This window comes from Ostrea edulis, chromosome 1 (assembly GCF_947568905.1).
Source record: "Ostrea edulis chromosome 1, xbOstEdul1.1, whole genome shotgun sequence".
NCBI lineage: Eukaryota > Metazoa > Mollusca > Bivalvia > Ostreida > Ostreidae > Ostrea > Ostrea edulis.
Genome location: NC_079164.1, coordinates 34,663,958 through 34,687,304, shown reverse-complemented (window position 1 = coordinate 34,687,304; position 23,347 = coordinate 34,663,958). Strand labels below are relative to the sequence as shown.

At 34.8% G+C, this 23,347-nt stretch overlaps 1 protein-coding gene and 1 long non-coding RNA gene across 3 annotated transcripts; both read right to left on the bottom strand.

Moving 5' to 3' along the window:
• Nucleotides 1-1,109: 1,109 nt before the first annotated feature.
• LOC125658781 (uncharacterized) lies at nt 1,110-22,828 on the bottom strand. Of its 2 annotated transcripts, XM_056146766.1 has the most exons (7): nt 22,725-22,821; nt 15,143-15,201; nt 6,739-6,879; nt 6,543-6,608; nt 6,398-6,448; nt 3,958-4,031; nt 1,110-2,130 (listed from the first exon to the last, which is right to left on the bottom strand). In XM_056146766.1, the coding sequence occupies exons 1-6, from the start codon at nt 22,784-22,786 to the stop codon at nt 3,997-3,999; spliced, it is 414 nt and encodes a 137-aa protein (XP_056002741.1). In that variant the 5' UTR covers nt 22,787-22,821; the 3' UTR covers nt 1,110-2,130; nt 3,958-3,996. The 2 variants fall into 2 exon arrangements, with proteins under 2 accessions (XP_056002741.1, XP_056002732.1); XM_056146757.1 differs by lacking the exons at nt 1,110-2,130; nt 3,958-4,031 and having other exon boundaries at nt 4,575-6,448; nt 22,725-22,828.
• On the bottom strand, nt 17,734-22,240 carry LOC130049331 (uncharacterized). Its single transcript, XR_008797827.1, has 3 exons — nt 21,306-22,240; nt 20,373-20,439; nt 17,734-18,103 (listed from the first exon to the last, which is right to left on the bottom strand). It is a non-coding gene; the product is annotated as an uncharacterized LOC130049331 (long non-coding RNA).
• Nucleotides 22,829-23,347: the final 519 nt, after the last annotated feature.

Below are 23,347 nucleotides of genomic sequence, written 5' to 3'. Positions count from 1 at the left end.
TTAGAAGTTTTTAAGAAATCAATCATTCCAGATATTGTGTATATAAATCATAAAATTCGCTCAGTGGTAATATTTGTTGCTGTTAGCCGGGTTCGATCACCGTTGGCCAGATAGCTAAGTTGGTAGAGCATCTGACTACAGAATTCAGGGGGCCTGGGTTCGAATCCTGGTCTGGGCCGTTGCATTACAAATCTCCTTTCCTGTAATATTTGGTGTCGTGACCAGGATTTTCATTAAAATCTGTCCTTCCTGTTACATTTAGTGCTGTAGAATAGCTCCTGGAACTATCAGGTGAAAATGCCTACCAAAGTATTGCGATCCTGGATGATGTCTTAAAGGTGTGAAGACGGAAGGAGGAAGGAGTGTAACGGTCAGCCGGGTTTGATCGCCGGTGGTCAGATAGCTCAGATGGTAGAGCACTTGAGTAGATAATTCAGGGGGCCCGGGTTCTAATCCTGGTGTGGTCCGTTGCATTTTCTCACTTTCTGTTGCACATATAAGGGAAGCAACCGCTAAGCGATTTAAAAAAAATGTCTTCAGAGTAATGTTAAACTAGTCTTCAGAGTGATGTTAAACTAGAGATCATCAAATCATTTAATACCGTGCTACAAATTAAATTTTGCTAGCAATAATTCCACTACATTGATGCGCGAATCAATTTAATTCACAAGAACTGTAATTGGATTTATGCGTGTACCAAATCAATTATTGCTCTCATGAATTGAATATATTCAATTAATTAAAATGCTCACATCAAATCAATTATTGCTCTCATTAATTGAATTGATGCGAGTAATAATTAAGTAAAGAGAGAGGTCGTAAGATTAAGCCCCGCGCGTGCGGTTAAAATAGGCAGTGATTTCTCCTTTGCAAAACGCTTGTCATTTAGAAGTGAAAGTTACGGTTCTTTCGGATATGGCCTTAAAAGCTGAGGGTCCGAGTCGCGAAATGCGTTAGCACGTTAAAGAAATCTCACTGCTATGGTTCTGGGCGCAAACCATAAGTCTGAGGTATTTCAACTATGTGCATGTACAGCTGGTGACGTCTCAATAAGGGGGGATCTCAACCGGACGTACAGCATACACTCCATTATTTGAGTTTATGTTAAATTTTTCGAATAAAATCTCATTATCTAACCCAGGAAAACTTTATTTCTAGAGTAAAATCTTAAGATTACTTAAAGTTTCCTTTGAAAAAGTGTGGAAGATCACAGCTAAGAAAATTAGGAATACTTGCACATTCACCATTTATTGAAACAGGAAGATAAATCCCGAAGGAAAAACGTATAGTATATGCTATGCTTGTAAATTATTTGTTGAAAACGAAAAACATTTTGTACTTTACTGTCCTGTGTACGACAAACTTCGATTTCAATATTATGATATTTTTAGTGATAAATTATACTGTGGTACTGATCCCATTGAAGAAATTGTTCACCCATGTGATTATGATATTACGAAATATTTGTGTAATTATTTAGATAGATGCTTTTTGCAGTGAAAACAAATTCATGGACTTTAAAGAACCATATGAATATGTGTTATATGCTATAGTACATGTTTTACCTGTCATTATTTTTTTCTCTTCTCTTCTTTTCTTTTTGTTATCTATCAATCGTTTTGTTATTTTGACTGTATGTCAATTAATAAATTGAAATTGAATTATCAGTTGTTTTGAATCGGATAGTATATTTTTTCTCTTCATTATGAAACATTTCCGAAGTTTATGCATAACAATATAACTTAATACACCTCTGATTTGTTTCAGCACAGCAAAAGTGGGATCTTTAAACAATATTAAAACATATAGAATTCCTTCCTTTAATTTTTTAAATGCATATGCTGCAGCATAAACTGAGAATTGTCTGTAAATATCGAGTTCTTTCACTGCATGAAAAGCAATTCACAGTTTAGAGGTAAAACATACCACTGTAATCAAAGCATGTCATCTTCACAAGCCTAGCTAGGGTTTCCGGTCTTCTCCGCTCCCCAACAACCATTGGTTTGTGGGAAGCGGAGTAGCGTTCACATCTGGGGAGCCACAATACGTCCACAGGAAAGGTCCGGAGGAAGGTGAAGCCCCCTGAAGCTGGTGTATTCTTGACATCGTGATCGATATGGAGTTTATCACCTTTCAAAATACGTTAAATTTTGCTAAGCATGCTAATGCCATTCAATATATATTGTAGTAAGCATACAATGTTGAAGAAAATAGACACATTTTTGCTTTATGTTGTTGATATTTTCGAGAACACTGACAATCAAATGAGACAAGACAAATGCTGTTCTTCCCTCGAAACAAACCCTGTAATGATTTTTATCTCGTCCATGTATGATTGATCCTTAGATTTTTCTTATTTATTTAATTTTCATATCTTATTATTTGTTCATTTTGCAAATAAATGTATGCAAGCCTAAATATCATACGCCCTTGACACTTTAGAACAGCAAATTTTAAACACAAAACAAGCACTGCTTACTCAAATATTGTCAAATTTTAAGCACTGTCCATAAAAATAAAATCCACACAGGAAAACATGGAATTGTCATTTAAATCTGCATTTTCTGGATCTAAGTTTCTTTGATTGAGTGATATAATGCTACAATATAGTACATGTTTTACTACAATGTGTATGTGTGTGTGTGTGTGTGTGTGTGTGTGTGTGAGAGAGAGAGAGAGAGAGAGAGAGAGAGAGAGAGAGAGAGAATATGTGTAAAAATGGAAGTTTCCATAGCCAGAGTACACAGGCGTATAACTTTTATGGTTGGGAGAAGCGATTTTCAAAGCAATTTATTATAGGTAGATGTATAATTATTATACCGGTTTTTGAAACGGAGGACCCTTTTCTGCAGGTTCTCCATTTTCATAGTATTCTTTACCGAGCAAATTTACCAGGTAAGAGGACAATAACTAAACGTTTATGAAATGAAGCAATCGGCTAAAACCGTGTCCTATTCTTTTCGAAACATTCAGTTGCTTACAAATTTTAGCGATATAGGAATTGAAAATAATGATAATAATTGAAAGTGAACAGTTACCCCTAACAATTTAACTTCAGATTCACTACTTTATGTTCCTGTGGGGATCCGGGTTAGAATAGGTCCTCAGTACCCCCTTGCTTGTCGTAGAAGGCGACTAAATGGGGCGGTCCTTCAGATGATACCGCAAAAACCGAGGTCCCATGTCACAGTAGCTGTGGCACGATAAAGCTCTGTCCCTGCTCAAAGGCCATAAGCGCCGAGCATAGGCATACATTTTGCAGCCCTTCACCGGCAGTGGTGACGTCCCCATATGAGTGAAAGATTCTCTAGAGGGACGTTAAACAATATCCAATCAATCAATCAATCATTACTTTATGAAAAGTTAAGTCTAGATCTTTACTTTTCTCTCCTATTGAAATGTTAGGAGTTGCCTGTATTCTATTGAGATGGGACCAATTTATAACGGATAGGTTTTCATTTTCGAAAAAAAGGGGACTTTTAAAAAATCACATTTATTATCATCGGAATAAGAAATAGTGTTGTCATCGGCACAATCACAGATGGAAGGGATAGAAACAAAGACAAAAATATCATCGTTCAACAGGGGATGCTTACTCCTCTTAGGCACCTGATCCCACCTCTGGTGTGTCCAGGGGTCCGTGTTTGCTCAACTATCTATTTTCTATAGCTTATAGGAGTTATGAGATTGATCACTGTTCATTATCTTCACCTTGCATTAAATAGTATCGGTCCAAGTATCGATCCTTGGGGGACACCTTAGAAATAGGTTGAAAGGAGCGGGAAAACTTTCAAACTTTCACACACTGAGATCTATCACTAGAATAATTATCCAGAAGACTTACAGCTTCATTTCCGAAACTATATTTTTTAAGCTTTAAGAAAGCTAATCATGGATGAGATAGCCATAGACCATAGGCCTTGTTGCTCAAGATCCATAAGGATGGTCCCTACATACTTGTTCCCATTCAATGCCCTCTTCCAATTTTCCAAAATCCTAAGCAAGGTGGATTCCATACCCAGATCTGAAAGCTAAAAGGAATGCGTGTAAAATGAATCTGAAATATTCAAAAAGTTGTTTGTGAATGGCTCGTTAAAAAGTTTAGAGATTGCTGGCAAAACACCGACAAGTCAATTCAATATATACTTTCTATTCTCTTGAAGATTATTTTCACCATCAAAATAGTGATACAATCTATTTTATATGATTTTTGTGGTTTAAAAAAATGATTAAATACTGTTTTTCGTTTGATAATAAGATATTTCAGATGAATAATTATGAGAACAAAGTCAATCAATGTTGATAGTATACACCTTACCTACATACTGGTCATCACCAGCATAGAAGAAATCACAGCACAACGTGGAGCGGTCAAATCTTGAAAAAGTGGGCTGTTAATGTGATGGTAATTCCCATACCCGAATTCTCACATTCATGGTGTAGACAGAATGATCCACAGAATTGTGATATAGTAGGTAATTAGCTCCATTATTAATTTAGAAATGTATGCCCCGATATGCTGTTTACGTGATGCACGCCATTAACGCGCTCGAGAATTCTTCAAATGTAAATGATTTTCTTTATTATCTAAAATGATTTCTGATAATCCAGACAACAGTATGCACTTAGGGAAATAAATATTTTGATATATAGATAATACTACAGGGGTAAAATTGTTGCCTGGATATTCATCAAAGTCTTTCCTACTGGCATATGCCGTATACGTGTATCTACGTTTTGGGAATATAAAAATATTCCATTGATATATTTGACTGAGTCTTATAGATATATTAGTAAAACAACGCAAGTAGTGATCGCTTTCCATAACACGGAGAACGATGCGAGTGTGACCGGTCAACAGGGATACTTACTCCTCCCAGGCACCTGATCCTACCTCTGATGTGTCCAAGGGTCCGTGTTTGCCCAACTCTCTATTTTGTTTTCTTTATAGGATTTGTGAGATTGATTACTGTTCGTTATCATTACTTTATTTTACCATAAAAAATATTGTATATTCGACACATTTTAAAAATAGCTGTTACTCTGATCTGATTACATATACTGTAGACGCCATACTCTTTCATTTAACTTTATTTGAGCCGAAATTACAATATCTATTTTGCTGTGTCCTCTCCATTAAATCTCATCACCATAGGAACTCAATTTTGCCAATGTAGATAAAATCACCAACAGTATATCGGTGTTAAAGGGACTGGTTCACGATTTTGAAAAACGAAATGATGTTAAACATTGAAAATATAACTCGTTTAATGTCAACAGCCAAAATTTCGGCCTTCTGAATGCAAGAATAAAAGCAATATTTTAGCCTTAAATCTGTGTTATGTAAACAAAGACTCGAGTCTTTTCGTGTATACAAACAAACAGTGAAACATCAATTTTGTGATATAAAGCATCTTAAATCTCCATAGTTACAAATAGTTACAAATTTTAACTTTTTGATGACACATTCTCCCTCAAAGAATGCTTGAAATGTTAAAGATATAATAAATTTAGATCGATATCCATTTCTTTTGAAAATTTCGTAAACAATAACATACCACAATCTTTGTTTACAAAACAAATAACAAACTTTTTCAAATGAGCTTCTGTGATAATGTATAACCTTAACTTTTATGCGAAATCTTTTAAACACATTAGACAGTAGGTTTTGATCATTAAAAGGGAAAAACAAAATTTTGGGGGAAATCGTGAATCAGTCCCTTTAAGCCAATATATCATATACGAGAGACAGATATAAGATCTGTCCTTCCTCTCTGCGTATTGTAGCTGATGAATTTGGTCCAAAGCACGTCTGATGTATTATAACATTAAATGTGGTTTTGAAAGGAACTGAGTTGAAATTTTGAATCAGGAATAACAACCCAATAGTATCTAAATCAATATACACACTTGATATAGGATTTAATATATTGACACCTGTATTGATAGAATAAGAATAATAATGCGCCTGTGGATTTTCAGATATGGCCAAATGATCCATAGATTTGGTAGCAGCTACTTTCATTCTAAATGGAAGTCTATTAAATCTAGTTCTACATGCCTGATTTGGCGTTTTACAAGTGAAGTCGACGCTACACAACTATTCGATAAAATTTTATACCTAATGGATGATTCACACGAATAAAAAATCTCTTAAACTTAATGCTGGCTCCAATTCCAAAAACAAACAATGTGGTAAAATCTGTGATTTAAATAGATTTTCCAAAATTTGACGAGAGTTAATATCAATAATCATAAGATGGATCATTAACGTTTAAAGATATCAAAATGTAAAACCATATAGACACGAAATATTTATCATCTAGATTGATTATATCAACCCTTCATTTGTGTCAAAGAGAAGAGACTATGGAACATTTATACATCGGTTACTTACATGTACTACAGAGCATGGTTTCTATTGTAGTTACTAGACTCGCTGTGGTACCTTTAAGTAGAATATTGTGATCAAAGCCATGACTTTTTACATACACAAATCATTATCATCATATGAAAATAAAATTAGAAAGAAACACATTAACCTGAAATAGTTCCAGTGTCACTAAAGAGTGTGGTTTCTGTTGTAGTTACTAGACTCGCTGTGGTACCTTTAGGTAGAATATGAAAATAGACAGATACCGGTATACATTTTAATATGGAATTACCAAGCAGTGAGAATGATATTCATAGATATTTGTAACTTAATTATTAAGTAAGATTTATTTGCTTCCTCATTACCTAACACAGGGCATCCGTTGACGTGGTGACAATCCTCTTGAGAACAATGACAAGTACTATGACATTGTGTACCATAATCAGGAAAATCACAAGGCTCTGTACAGTTTTTTCCTTTGTTGGTTTTATATCCAACTGGACACTCTGTTCAACATGAAATTATAGCATTTGGGTGTCAACATCTGAACACGAGTATATTGTTATAGATACATTAATGTCCAGGAAATAAATAAAATAGAAATTACTAGACTTTGAATCATTTAAGGTATTCCATGTATAATGAAAGGATAATGAACAATTTTCAAGGATTTAGATCAACATAAATGTTTATTGTTAAATAATGATGAAAGTGAAGCAGATGAAATTCACATGACCGGTGAATGATTAGAAGCTGACCTTTTTGCACATAACACTTTTTGGAAGAGTTGTCTGCCCTTTGTAAAAATAAGAAAAATCTAATTTTCTAAAAATATGTGTGGTCAATGATTAATTTTATTTCATATTTTCATTAAGAGAAAGTGGATGTAACTTTCTACCAAAAGATTTGTATGAAAATGTAATTTAAAATATTGTAATAAAACATGTTTTTCCCATATACTTCAATGTTAAATTCTAGGTGAAATAAATCAAGCAGTAAACAAAATTTTGAAAATTCCTATGATGGATTATTTTTATTTGATGAACCCTTCAAAATGATATCATGATTACAAAAATTCCACCATCCATTTATTAGATATGAAATATGGTCATTATACATTGAATACCTTAAAGAGACACTGCAGCTCATTTTCCACATCTTAATCAAGTGGTTTTTAAAACACGCATTGATAAAGTGATAAAAATCATATCGATACTGGCAATTTTGAACAATTTGATTGCATCAATTTGCCCTCAACTGTGCTTTGTAGATCATCCAGAATTCCAAGGTTTCCTCATATTGACTCGGACTTTTAAATGCATATCTACATCACGTGATTTTGAATGACAGCAAAGTTGTTGTGTAGAAAATTATTTAAATACCCCTTAGGGGGTCCATACTCACCTTTCAAGCATGAGAATATTCTCTGCTTTTTATAATCAATTAATTATAAATCATTAATTTTTAACAGAAACCCTTCCATGTTCCTATTGACCAATGTTTTCGAACTAACACGAGACGTGTTTAGATAAAAGTAGCATTTGCGTTTAAAGCAGTGAATATCTTCGCTAGTCCCTGTCGCTAGTCCCCTTCTCTGCCACAAATTGCGAGTAAAACTTAAGACTTTTTGACACCCAAAATCGCTGAGTGCTTTGGCTAATACTTGATTTTCACATGCTTCCTTTCGAAATCCTGGATCCGTCACTGAGTCCTACGTGCGTTTCTACTAGCTCTTGGTATTCCAACGGTCATTTGATAGCAAAGTAAAATTTGGTTTACGTATGAGTTTTATCTCTATTTATTTTCACTTCTTTTCTCGTAGAATCTGTGAATATTCTGGCTCTATCCACTACACTTTCTCTCAATAGACGTGCTGAAACTCCAGTTAGGCCTCAACCCAAATAAGGTGACTGGTCCTGATGAGATCGCTACCAAGTTCCTGAAAGAGATGGCTCACTCAGTCACATGAACACTTACCAAGATCTTTCAGGCATCCATCAACCAAGGTCAAACACCAGAGGACTAGAAGTCAGCAAATGTCTCATCGATATTCACGAAGGGTAACAAGAGCAAGTCTGCAAATTATCGACCGGTGTCCTTGACATCTGTGTGCTGTACGGTGGTAGAGGACATCATCCACAGCCATCCTATGAACTTCTTTGAACAGCACAACATCCTAACCGACTTCCAACATGGTTTTAGGAAGAAGCTATCCTGTGAGTCCCAACTGATAACAACCATCCAGGACCTCGCTATGGGTATCGTAAACAACTCCCAGATCGGTGCAGTGCTGTAAAATTTCTCGAAAGCACTTGACAAGGTCCCACATGAGAGGTTGATCACCAAGCTAGACCATTACTGTGTACGAGGATGCCTGCTCAATTGGATCCGGAGTTTCTTGTCCAACCGAATGCAACGAGTATTTTTAAAGGGCCATTTCTCATCAACCGCACCTGTTACATCCAGAGTGCCCCAAGGAACGGTCCTCGACCCACTACTATTTTTGGCATACATTAATGACCTACCTCTCAAAGTGAGCTCCAAGGCCAGATTATTTGCAGACGACTGCCTCCTGTACAGGACCATCAGTTCAGAGGCGGACGCCAGACAATTCAAAAGGGATTTAGAAAACCTCCAGAAATTTATCACCCCACACTACATGTACATTCATAGGAAGGCGCTGACTGTTACCGCCAAGGCCAAGTACCTAGGAGGTCAACATCTCCAACAACCTACTGTGGAACCATCAATGTTTTTAAGAAAGCAAACAACACCACTGCTTTCTTACGGAAAAATCTCTCATCTTGTCCAACCAACATTAAGGGAAAATGTTACAAGACGCTGATCAGACCCCAGTTGGAATATGCATCCACTGTTTGGGACCCTCACACTAAGAAAAACATCGAGAAAATAGAGGCGGTGGAAAGGAGAGCAGCTAGGTTCGTGACAAACAACTACAACACCAGTAGTGTCACAGTGAGGAATGACGGGCTAGAGTGGAAGAGCTTACTAACGGAGATTTCGAGCAAAGGTCACCATGATGTACCGGGTTGTCCATTCCCTTGTTGCCATGAAACTGCCTCCCTGATTCAGGTACAATCTGTGCACGTGCATAATATAATTATTATGAATTGACCATGGCTCCAAAACTTAACTTGCCCATTCAATCAAGATGTGCAAGTCAGCCTCTTATGCACATTTTGTGTTAGACGATCTAAAATGCATAACTCTTCAAGAACAGGTTGTTATTTATAGGTTATTGACTGAATGTCAGAAAATAGGCCCACCTGCGGGTTTGGCGCAGTACAGGAGACCGAGCTTGCAAGTTCCGTTTCCGTACACTGTTTGAGGACGGACATGAAAGGTGAAGCTATCGAACAGTGATCAATTTCATAACTCCTATAAGTAATACAAATTAGAGAGTTGGGCAAACACGGACTCCTGGATACACCAGAGGTGGGATCAGGTGCCTAGGAGGGTAAGCATCCCCTGTCGACCGGTCACACCCGCAGTGAGCCCTATATCTTTATAAAGTAAACGGAGGAATCAGTAGTCAAAATCAGTATACCACAAACGGCCTAACAATCGGTATGAAACAAATCAGACAGCATTTCATCTAATGATAGTATTGGCAAGCTAGATTGTTATATAATAACGACCATAGAATTTGCAAAATGCTGACTTTAAGGTTGATCGATCCTCGTTGATGTCAGATGTTTTTGCAAAAATCTTAATGAATTAAACTTTGCGCATGATAGAAATATCTCTCTCTCTGAGAAATTATATTCACTGGATATAATAAAAATTCTGGTAGACTATTGATACTGAAAAGTTTATATTTTCCATAGATAATCAATTATTTATGATTTAAAAAATGTTGTCAAGGACAATAACTCCTATTCTGGAATTTCCTCTACTGGATGTCTATTACACATTGGTTTCGCTAATATCCACAATTAATCTATAAATATTTATAAATTAGCGGGTTTTTTGTTTTAAAAAGTGTTGATATTTAAATTTTGTCATTTCAACAAGTTTTTATCTATTTTTATTACTCTGTTTAACGAAAATGTGTGATTTTCTTATGTTGATGTATACTTCTGTTTTTGTATGTCTGACATCTTTAAAAAGGTGGCAACATATATATTTTCTTTGGTTATTAATTAAATTAAACTATATTGAGTGGAAATTAATAAAGTTTTTCCACTTTTAACCATTAATATTGATAAGTCATATGAGGATAGAGCTACCTTAATGGAGACTGTTAAATCCTCTGCACCATCAACTTGTTTGTCAGTTGCCCACCTCGATTTTAAACCTGATCATACTCAGAACAAGCTCTTGCGTATCGAATCAATTGAGAGAAAAACACCATATGCAGGTGATAGAGAGCGAAGCTCCAATGATTACACATATGAGTCACGTGATTTGCTCTTCATCAGCTGAAAAAAGATGAGTATCACCCATAATGCTTCCGAAAAAATGTCGCCGTCACTGCGGTATACTTCATTGACAAACCCGTAATTAAAATAATTAGATAGCTTAGAAAGTACCATATAAAGGTTTTTAAATTCCAGACAAGCTTTCTCACAGCTTCAAACATTTTGGTTTTGCTTGGTTTGAGAGAAGAAGAAAAAAAAATGCAGCTAATATGACGTCACAATTTGTAACTGCATTATGTTTCCCGCGTTAAATGAAGAGACGGATAAAAGTCGTGTTGCAACAAGTTAATGGGCTTCGCTCGTCTCAACGGTCACACCGTACAACATATTAGTGGAATATTGTTACATAAATATGGGAAGTTCACGATAGAGAAGCTGAACTCATCCCGTTTATCATAAAGTTGAGTTCTTAGTTTGCCGTTAATATCTATTTCAATGAAATAGCTAAGTATGAAGCAGCAGTGAACGACTCTGTGGTGTATTTTTTTCGAGTTCACAGGGATATATCGAATCGACATATGAATGAAAATTATTATTCTTAATACATGTAGATCAAACGTCGATATATCTAAATGTCGCATTGAAAGCCACAGTAAGAGATTTTTTCTTCTCACGTAGAAGTGTTTGAGTAAATTATGCTTCATAAGAATATTAAAACAAGTCAGCTAACAAAGGAGCACAATTCGGGACCATGGGAATTCCAACATATTGTTGGAAGACCTGACCACCAAAGACTAGGAAGAAATTGTCAATGAGGAACTCCAGCATATTCTTTATTTCAACTTTAGAGTACTTGTGCGTGGAATCAGAGTGGTGTCTAACAAAGTAATTTTTGGATGACTTGATTTTCAATTATATCAACATCACCAGCAATGAAATGTCCAAATGGATTATAGTTGAAAGAAAACGAAGAACAAGAACACGTAGGTGGATTAAGTATAAGATGGTCTATATTCCGGCACTGCAAAGTTTGTTTATAACGTGGAAAAAAATTGATGCAATAGTAGAGGTATATTTGTAGGAAATACAGGATATAAACTTGAACTTGAAATAAGATAGAATGCAAGACTGAACTCTTTTATAACGAAAGTTGTTTATGATGACGGCATTCTATTCCTTTGTTTGTAAATTTAAGCTTAATGGAAGTGCATGAAATAACTATATGCATTTTCTACCTTTCAAGAAACTAGCGGCATAATTCAGACGGAAAATCGTCCATGATCCGCGGTGGTTTAAAGAGCCTGTGTTTGGGAACATCCATAATCATAGAGTTCAGTCTATATTCAGGTGTTGAGAAATCCAAGTATAGACTAGCTGTGGCTTCTTCAAATAACTTATGTAAAACTCTCAAAGAAACAAAGTAAAGTTTTGTGCGAATAATGACGTGGACCTAATTGTCTGTTGACGTAAGGTAAAAGTGAATCAAACGTGACATCATTTATACTTGGTCTTTTATATGAACGAAGTCCATGACTGCGTTTCCGTCTTTGAGTATTCAGAAAGAGTCCCATCACATTCACGTTATTTCCTTGTGGACAACTTCTCGATTTTCCGTCAACAACTTTTTTCATTTTATATTTTTAATATTCTACGCGCTTCTAATTGACTTTTAAGGTTAAACTGTTTAAACCTTATGGGATAGAAGAGTGTGATTGACCTTTCACCTTGACCCAATTTTAAGGTCTGCGGAAAGTGTCCCCATATCCACGACCAACGATGTAAAAGTTATAAGACTGAACAAAGAATACTTTTAGGAGCAATAACTGCTCTAAGGAGACCTTGAATCCCATCGATTAAGATTTGCCTTAAGCAAGTTCATGATGAAAGGTTTCTTGCTGCTATGACCCACGGCTTAGTGACAGTTTCGATCACAAGGTTTTTATGCAAGAAGGTCAGAGTCGTATAGTGATGCATAGAAACTATCCAGAAAGTCAATAATTATATATATCTTATGGGTATTTTATACAGTAAAGAGAGTGTAAAAATGCTCGACCTTAAAGGACACATCTCATGTTTTCAAAGTATACAATATTACATGCATTTTGTCTTCTTTATGCTTATAGTAATTAATTCTAATAGTTCGTTCGCCGAAATTTTGCGATATTTAACCACAATACAGACTTAAATCTAAGCCCCGATTTCAAAAAGCCAAGTTAATTAGGTAGGTAGTCACGTGGTACAGTGACGTCACATGCGCCCTTCGGATTGTGAAAGTACTGCGAGATATTATTAAAAACTCAACTTTTAGGGGCCTAATTAATTTACCATGGGCAACATTTAAATCGATGTTGATAAATTGTCCGAGTTTTATATGTGTTCGCCACCAGTGCACATATATAACGATGTAAATACCCAAATATAGCGAGTAAAGCGTGTATGAAATCGGCAAAATTGTGAGTAAATAATGTTTATATGGGCCGTTGTCTACAATCTGTTTGGGGATGTTATTCCTTTATACATCTGTAATTGGCGCTGTTTTTCTAAAATAAACAGTGCAATCATTATTTATTTTTGAATTAGACAAATTATGATACGTTAAATTGTTGACAACTAGGCCCTATGCCAAGCTATTGTCACGGGTGCAGTTCGGAAAGAAAGAAAAAGACAATACACACACAAATCAATAAAAATATTCAAATTTAAAGTGGTAATCACATTATCTTATTTTGATAAAGCAATCTTATTAATATTTTTGAATTGTGATTTGCACGTCTTTAGGAACTACGAAGTGGGAGCTCAGCGTTATAGCCTACTGACGCACTCAAGATGCTACGAGTTCAATAAAGAAATAATTTTATAATTCAATTTAAAGTTAGGAAATACAATATTCTATTATTTGTATAATTAAAAGTTCAATTATTTTGTATCTTTATTTTTTGTTGTTGTAAATCTACCAGTTGGTAGAAGTTACATTGTATCGTCGATATATGTTGTTTACAAGGTGAAGGTCAGTTGATCCGAGTGTGTATTGAATTTGAAGAGCAAAACAGAATGTATGCTATAGGCCTACCAGTGCTTATAGCTTCGATATATCCATTTTCTCGCAGTTTATCAGGGTCTCTGTCCAAGCGATGTTTTAAAAGGTGACTGGGTGTGGGTTTTTTTTAAGGTAAAGTTCTTGCTCCAACAAAAAAATTATCCACGTCTTTTTTCTCGTACCTTCCTTCGAAAAATAGAAAAATACTCAGTCTAAATCCTTTTTACCGACAACTAGTACACCCGAACACGGCACAAAACATCATAATGTATTATTATTTACAGGCCGTTAACGTGACAATTGGATTTTTGTCGATTAAATCTAATCTGTTTATGAAATGGCTAATAGCTGTTTTCAAACCCGAGGGCGCATATGACGTCACACAAAATGGCGCGTAAACTAGCGAAAGAAAATATGCATATCGCAAGATTTGAATTTCATCGCTTTCAAACTCGAAAACTACGCAAAATATTTCATTTAAAACACATTTAAAGTAGTTTTAGGCATAAAAAGAGTTAATTTTGCTGAAAAAATGAAAAAGTTTAGAAACATGCGTTGTGTCCTTTAACTTAATTTGAAAGGTCAAAGGTGAACTATTCTAATCCGCTTGATCCCGGTTTTTCTGCAAATAAGAGGTCTACATTTTTTATGTTTTAAGGAAAAGTTCTAAACTTTCTTTCACTCTCATCAAGGAACTTATAATTTTCGAGATCAATGCTTTCTCTATAAAACTCATTATGCGTCATATTTTAGTAAATGTTTCAAGTCACTCGCGTTTACGGTTTACGAGGAATATTGATAACTTAATTCTTAATTGCTTTCTATCCAATAACTTTGAAGAAATAAAGGTTCAAGTACAAATGTTAATATCATGTCATATCAAATACATGTATGATGGACCTAATTGTTTTTTTAATCAGTTGTGCGGCGTACTTTTTTCTTGGGGTGGAAAGAAGGAAACAATGAAGAGAGGAATATCAAAAGGTCTTCCGCAAGAAGGTGGAAAGCCCTGAATATCGAGATAGATAATAATTGGGAATGAACCTAATATTTAACTTTGTTACTCATCCAGAAAATGTAGTTTGATTTCAGCATCCGGATTCTTACTGCACCTCTCCATGCAAAACACAGACATTCCAGCACAAAGTTAGAACTCTTAATCACACCTTTAGAAAGAGTTCCAATTACAGACATTAATAGGAAATTTACCTTACACCCTAATTGTCCCATAATTCAGCCATTCTGTCCACACTTATCAGTTACAAAGATAAAATCTGCTGGACACTACTGTGCGTTTGACAATATAATTAAGGGAACAAAGTCAATAATTGTTGATAGTAAACATCTTACCTACACACTGGTCACCATCAATATAGAAGTAAGGACAGCAGGCCGGTGATCCGTCAGATCTTCAAAACACGTGCAAAAACATGATAGAACAATTGAGTTTCAAACAGATAATTTTAATTGATATATGAAAATAACCTTCTGCGCATATAAAGCATGCCAGCGTTGATGTTCATAACCCATGTATTTTTCAAAAATGTAATTTATTTCTTATATTTCCGATATATTTTCTTTCCGGTAGGAGAATTTCCAGCCGTAAAATAGTCGTACTATAGTTTTCAAGATTCAAACGCACATTGTTTACATTCATGAGGAAAATTGGTAAAGATATCAAAGGCAAAAAACATTGGAAATGTATGTATTTATATAACCACTGCCCCCCCTCTATTTATTTGAGGGTTGTCATTATATGCAAACAATGTATATTTAGACGAGTGGGAGGATATTTAAGATCAATTCTATGTAAAAATCAAAGAAATCAGATAGGGTCTGGCCACTCAATGTCACAGATTTCTTTGATTTTCACAGTATTAACTTTACTTGCACCATCTTACATAATTTCAACCCCACCACCGAATTTCTACCATCCGTTGCCATGGAAACCGACAGCAGTCTATGAGGGCTAATTGAACTGCAAAATTCAGCCCGTTTTGCCCATGTTTTGTCCTTGTGGTATATAAAAAATTGAAAAAGACAACTAATTTTCTCCATAAATCTCGATTCCCCATAAAATTCCCTCCTTATTTATGATATCTATATCCATCTATGGTAAAGAGTGTGTTACTGACCGCTGTACCAATGTATTATAATTTGGCACTTTGCCAAAAAGTGATTTTTTGTTGGATTTCATTGATGAATTTAGATAATTTGGAAAATACATACAGCATAATCAACTGCCATCAAAGGATGTCCATATCAAAGACTCTTAATATATATAAAAAGATTAATGGTGAAACATAGTGCAATTGATCTGTAGTAGCATGAAAACTGTAGATTTGGGCATTTTGCCAAAACGGGATTTTTTGTTGGATTTCGTTGATGGATTTAGATAATTTGGAAAATACATACAGTATAATCAACTGTCATCAAAGGATGTCCATATCAAAGACTCTTAATATATATAAAAATATTAATGGTGAAACGTAGTGCAATAGATCTATTGTAGCATGAAAACTGTAGATTTGGGCATTTTGCCAAAACGGGATTTTTTGTTGGATTTCGTTGATGAATTTAGATAATTTGGAAAATACATACAGCATAATCAACTGTCATCAAAGGATGTCCATATCAAAGACTCTTAATGTATATAAAAAGATTAATGGTGAAACGTAGTGCAATAGATCTATTGTAGCACGAAAACTGTAGATTTGGGCATTTTGCCAAAACGGGATTTTTTGTTGGATTTCGTTGATGAATTTAGATAATTTGGAAAATACATACAGCATAATCAACTGTCATCAAAGGGTGTCCATATCAAAGACTCCTAATTTATAAAAAAAAAAAAGATTAATGGTGAAAGGTAGTACAATTGATCTATTGTAGTGCGAAAACTGTAGATTTGGGCATCTTGCCAAAAATTCATACTAATGACAAATAATACAACCTACACCATTTTCAGTTAAAATGAACAATATGAGCAATTGATATTTCAAAAATAAACATGGAGAAGTTTAACATATTAATAAAAATTAGTTAGTGATTAAAAAAAAACATGTAAACATAAACTGTAATCCAGTAGGACCCCCCCCCCCCTCCCCAAACACCAAGTAGATTTTGCAATCATTTCCATAAACGAGCTATATTACATGTACTGTATTGTCATGTAAACTATTATCAATAACTATAAAAAGTCTTCTCAAGATATTGGGTAGATACCAATAAATTGTTCATTGTACTGCCTTGTATTTGTTGACCTTTGACCTGGAAATCATTAGGGTCATCTACTATTCATAACCAACCAACATATGAAATATCATAATTGAACAACAGGCCCAAGATATTGGGGGGACACCATTGCATAGAGTACTAGCTACATTGCACCTAGTCATTTTTAATTGATTGATATTTTCCGCCACACTCAACAATTTTTCAGTTTTCTGATGGTGCCCAGTGTTTATTGGTGAAAGTGAGAACCCAGATACAATGTACCTGGGAAGAGACCACCAACCTTCCGAAAGTAAATTGGGAAACTTTCTCACTTAATACCAGCGCGAGCGGGATTCGAACCCGCGCCGACTGAGGCAGTGTCATTTTGAACGCTATGCTCCAACCACTCGGCCACGGAGGCCCCTGCCATTTTTAATCTTTTGACCTGAAAATCAATGGGGGTCATATACTACCAGTGACCAACCCCTGTATGAAATATCACTATCAATCAAAGGGTTCTGAAGAAACTGGTCAGACATCAATTGTACAGAGTATTGTATTGCACCTGGTGACCTTTGGACCAGAAGATCAATAGGTGTCATTTTCTACTGCAGAAACTGCATGAAACTTTAAAATTTATTAAAGTTTGTTCAGTGTTACTGTAATCTATGTTGACATACCAGTAATTAGTAAATTTATAATATTAACACAGAACAACTCATTTTTGCAAAGTTGTTTATTCAAAAAACATGGATCACAATGTTATCCAAACAACACAATCATCTTTTTTTAAAATCATTATAGTAGTGATTTTCCTTCAACTGTTCAGTAATGAATCCTTATTCAGTAGGCTCACATAAGACACTTCCAGGTTAATTTTGCAATGTTTTAGTTACATTAGTCTTCTGACACCAAAACTTGATCTTAACTAAGTCATGGTGTTTCCTTAGAAGAACAGTTTACTGAATCAGGATGGACTTGTGTTGTGAGGTGTGTTCATTGACTGTAAAACTCGCAGTTTTTTTCCATTCTCAAGAGCTCTTCTTTGTCCTCTATATCACATAAGAGTCATGGAATGCATCTTCTGCTCTTCAAGTTCTAAAAAATGTGTTGAACAAATATTGAAAAGTTCATCTTATTTTTCACATTTTCATACAGTACACACCTAATTCAATTTGATTAAACTAAATTTACATGTACAAGATCATTCATGATGCTAGAATAGTAATTTTACCACTTAATTAATTACTTAGTTGATAGATTATCATGCCCGCCCACCCGCCCCTCAAAAATCATCTGTGAAATAACATAGATTTATATATCTGGCATTAAATTATGCACTTCTGTTGACAAAAACTTGTTTGTCATCAATATATTTCTCAGAAAATAAAAATTAAAAAATAAAATCTTCCCACAGTCTGCCCCATACTTTTTGGTGACCCAGGATGATAATCTTACTAATTAAGTTGAATTGGCCTAAAGGATGTTATGTTTTGATACAGTTTGTATACATGTGTTTATGCTGTATTGAAGAGCTATTGATAGTGTTAATACTCATAAATTAACAAGATGTCCACAAACCTTATTGGTTACCTGAGTATTAATCAAATTTAAAAAAATTCAAAGTATCACTATAGCTCTAAGGGCTACAAAATCCATGTTATACACTATATGACTCTTTTGGACCCACATTCACAACCCTGTGTTTTCGAAATTCGCAATTTTGGTACCCCTTTCTGTTTTTCCTTCATAAGCATTCAGCTTCATTTAAGGTATTTCCACCCTCCTGTGATGTCATAATATTTTGCGGAGTCAATGATTTAATAAGATTTATGCATAACATGAACATAAATTGTGTTCGAGTCTTTTTCAATAGTTATTGTAAAAAATCTTGTATAACCATAAAATATTTCAAACGTATATGAATATAATCAATGAGCTACATTTTTCACAATGCTATACGAGTTATTTCCCCCTGATTACAGGGAGCGCGCATCATATTACTGTCATTCGATGGTGTCAAGTAAGGAATAAATAGAAAATTTGCAATTTCTGATTGCAATCAATTGCCAGTTAAGGAATTTTTCTAAGAATTAAGTGTAATGGCTTGAAAACAGTATAACTGAACAAAATGTCTTAGTCACTGATTGTGTTTTTCTTGCAAGCAATGTATGGTCATGATGTAACAAAGTATGTAAATATTAACTAGTCCTCAATTTCTTTAGATCAGAATCATGATGTCCTTAGTATATCAGCAATTCTTCATTATTAATTTCTATCAATATTTTCAACAACCAAACACAACAAAACATGCAATAAGATATGCCTAAAACACATGTACAACCAACGCATACATGTACATTATCAATTTATCGTTTCACAATGAACAACACTACTTGTTGCTAAATGTACACCAGATGCCAATAAACAAAGCATGTTAATTATCTTGAATTGGCATCTCTAGTGTAAAATTTTTGTTAAAATTTAATTGTTAAGAATTTTCAGGCATTGTTATGAAGTCACCCCCCCCCCCCCCCCCCCCCCCCTCCTTATCACATGTATGCTTTCATTGTGCTCTTAATTCTAGGTGTCTGTTGTTTTAAAAACAGACTACTACTGAGATCCTCAGTATTAAGTACATAATTTGGACACAAATAAATGTCAAATACACTTATACCCCCCCCCCCCCTTCCCCAACTCTACAATTTAACGAAGTGTATATCTGAAAAAGTTTTCTCCATAAAATTGAAGAAATCAAACCCTGGTTCTAAAACAAAATTCTCAATTTTGGTATAGAGCATTTTTAAAAGTACCGTCAATCCAGAGTCCTTAGATTTACAATCTATGTTAATTCCCCTTGTCCCAAAGATGCTTAAAAGAAATTTGAAAAGAATTGGAAGGGTGGTTATCAAGAAAAAATATTAATGTTCAATTAACGTCTTATGATGACTGACGCACACAAATAGCAACATGTAGGTCACTTGAGTGATTCTCAACATTGACCTAATTAGAATTAATCATTTTTACAATTGATACTGAGCTCATACACATGTGTACATATATATGTGCGTCATTGACAACAAAACAACTAGTCTTTTTGAGTATGCTAATTAAGTGAAGTAATAAACATTTTTTAGGAAGTTGTGATGAAAACGTTTCAAGTCATCATGTCGCATAAAAAATGGATGGTCTCCTGTGATTATTCTAGAGAATTCAGTTTCCATGCAGGCTCCATAACCAAGAAACTAAACCCAATGTACCACATTCCCCACATCTATTAATTTGTTTTAGGATTTATAATACTGGGATTCAAATTTGAATTTCAAATTATGTATTCAATGTGTATGTATTAATGCTGAATATTTACCTCCTCAAAGTCAGCAACTTGGTCAACTCCATCTTTAGGTGATTTGCACAGTATGATGCTCATACAGCTGAAACACAGAAAAGCACACATTAATTACATAAAATAGTGGTCATGTACTTTGGCCAAAATATGTGATTATTGGATGAAAAAGTAAGAATTCAAAAGTATTTGAATATTTACAATTTACATTTAATATTTTTTGATTTACTTCAGTTGACAGGACCTACATGTATTAAAATTTGAGGGCCCAGTTACAGGACCCAATTCAAAATCATCAATTTTTCATAAATTAATTTTTCCAAATCAAGTGTCCTAAAGTTCATAATTACAGATATGAGAAAACTTTAAATCATAATAGTATTTGTGTGATTTCTTCTGTAGATTAGAACTATCACATATTAGTGGGGGTTACCACAGGTAAACAAACTTGAAAGTAGCCTGGCTCACCAATATATATGATTTTAACAATCTTTATCTAGAATGCACACAGGCATTCACATGTTTGTTTTTATTGTAAACTTGACAGTCAGAGAGAGAGAGAGAGAGAGAGAGGGAGAGGGGGGGGGGGTCATCACTTAGTATTACATAAATTAAGCCTAGTCCTTTTGAAAATTTCCACATGAAACATGATTTTATAAGTATTCCCCAATTTTTACAGATCCTGAACTCTGTGTAAATGTGATAGGAAACTCCCTGAGTGAATGTTAGGTTGGGGACATACTTAACTAGTATTCTATATTGTACACCCATGCAGTAAATGGCAGGACTACTTACAATGTTCAGTCTACATGTATACCACTATAGCTGACTAGCCTGGCTGGCAGTATAAAATAAATTGGGGTTCTCATATGTTTACTAAAAGCCAAATTTTCTGATACATTTTATTCAGCTTTTACTTTAGAATTTGAATTCTAAATCAAATAGAATACTTACGTCAATACAAGTTCCAACACGGCAACAGGCAGGGCTTTTTCATATTTTCTATGAATATGTCTGTAAGCCTTCTGTTTCCCTGGTCATTTTTTTAGTCGGATGTGATGCAATAAAGCGTTAAATTCCACAACATTTACTTTTTCTACGAATACGTAGACGATTGGATGCTAGAGTCCGGTGACTATGGCAAAGATCAAACGGATTTGTATTCCATGAAATAAACCGGAATCCTTTAGCACAATTGAAGATAAAGATCGTGGTAGTGAATTAAGTGAACAAAGAGCATCTGATATTGATAAACATCTGAAGAACAAATTGAATAAAAACTCAATTTCCACCTCCTGCCATACTGAAAACAAATGAAGGCTGTTCATATCTCCAATACAAGAGAGTGTTACAAAGGGCAATAACTCTTTCTGGTGTATTTTGGTTTGTGCACCAGAGGAAACTACTGGTTTATGTGTTTACCTTTGGTTTCTCCACAAATGTGTTTCTGTACTTTTTTAAAGTAAGATTCAATACATTTTACTAGCATGTGAGTTTACACCAAATGACTGGGCAAATATATTTTATCCCTCTCTAAAAATTACATATATCAAACCCTTATACATCATAAAAATAATTATTTCTATTGTTTCCAAGGATTAAATAAATACAAAAAATTTCTAAAAGCTAGAACCTAGCTCAAAATAATTTTTACAATTGTTGTTTTTATAAACAATAGCGTTTAATTTTTGATTATTCAAAATATAACATACATGTGCATATCTTGTCCAGCTGTTGTGAGAGGATCGGTTTCCATGGCAACCGTTGCTAAGTCAAACCTTTGCATGTCCTTTTTGTTTTATATCTATCATAATATTGTTACACACAAAGTTTCATAAAAATCTGTGACATACCGTGGCCACTGAATTTTGATAGTTACATAGAATCAGTCTTAAAAGGCGAGTGGGAGGCTATCTTTTTAATACCATGAAATTTCCATCTCTCAACTGATTCGATACGCAAGAGCTTGTTCTGTGTATGGTCAGTTTTTAAATCGTAGCAAGCTACTGACAAAGAAGTTGATGGTATAGGGGTATCAACAGTCTCGTTTAAAGTCAGCATTTCGCAAATTCTATGGTCGATATAACGATCTAGTTTGCCAATATTACCTATGATTGGGTCAAATGCTGTCTGACGTGTTTCATACCGATTGTTAGACCGTTCTTGGCACTGATTTTGACTACGGATAACTACGTTTACCTGATCAGGATATAGGACTCATAGTGGTGTGTCCAGGGGTCGATCAGTGTTTGCCCAGCTATCTATTTTGTATTGCTTATAGGAGTTATGAGATTGATCACTGTTCGTTATCTTCACTTTTCATAAAGGTAAAATATCAGTTTCAAAACACCGGTACATGGAATTATATCTTACCGTGGTGACCCACATATTCCTCTGTTGGTTTTACAATTACTTTGGGGAAAGAGTACAAGCATTCCAAACACCAACAAGTTTACATCTAATCCAGCCATCACTTCGTACTCAACAAACAGGAAGTTTTACATTTATATATAACCATATAATGGTTTCCGTTCCAACGATATTTTAAAATCAAGATTCATTTTTAATATACATTAGGGTATGACCTGTGACACATCATACGGACCGGCTTTACTTCAAGAAGCGCCACATGAAAAGTATGCCGGAGTGAAGCGTTGTTGTTCAAATGCCCATGTATTCACAAAAATGAAAATTTGGTATATTTACATTCTTCTTTCATTTCTGTCGGACTTTTCAGCCGTTGGTATAGACATACTATATTCATATCCACATTATTCAAACCGGCATTCATGGGGAAACGGCTATCAGTACAATGTGCCAAGATATCAAAGGGAAAAGCATTGGAAATGTGAAATTGAATGCAACCAACACGTCAACAACCCTCACCTAGTACACATGGCTTGCTGTTTATCTAGTGTTTTATACCACCACACCCAACACACACACACACACACACACACACACACACACACACACACACACAATCTACACCCAGG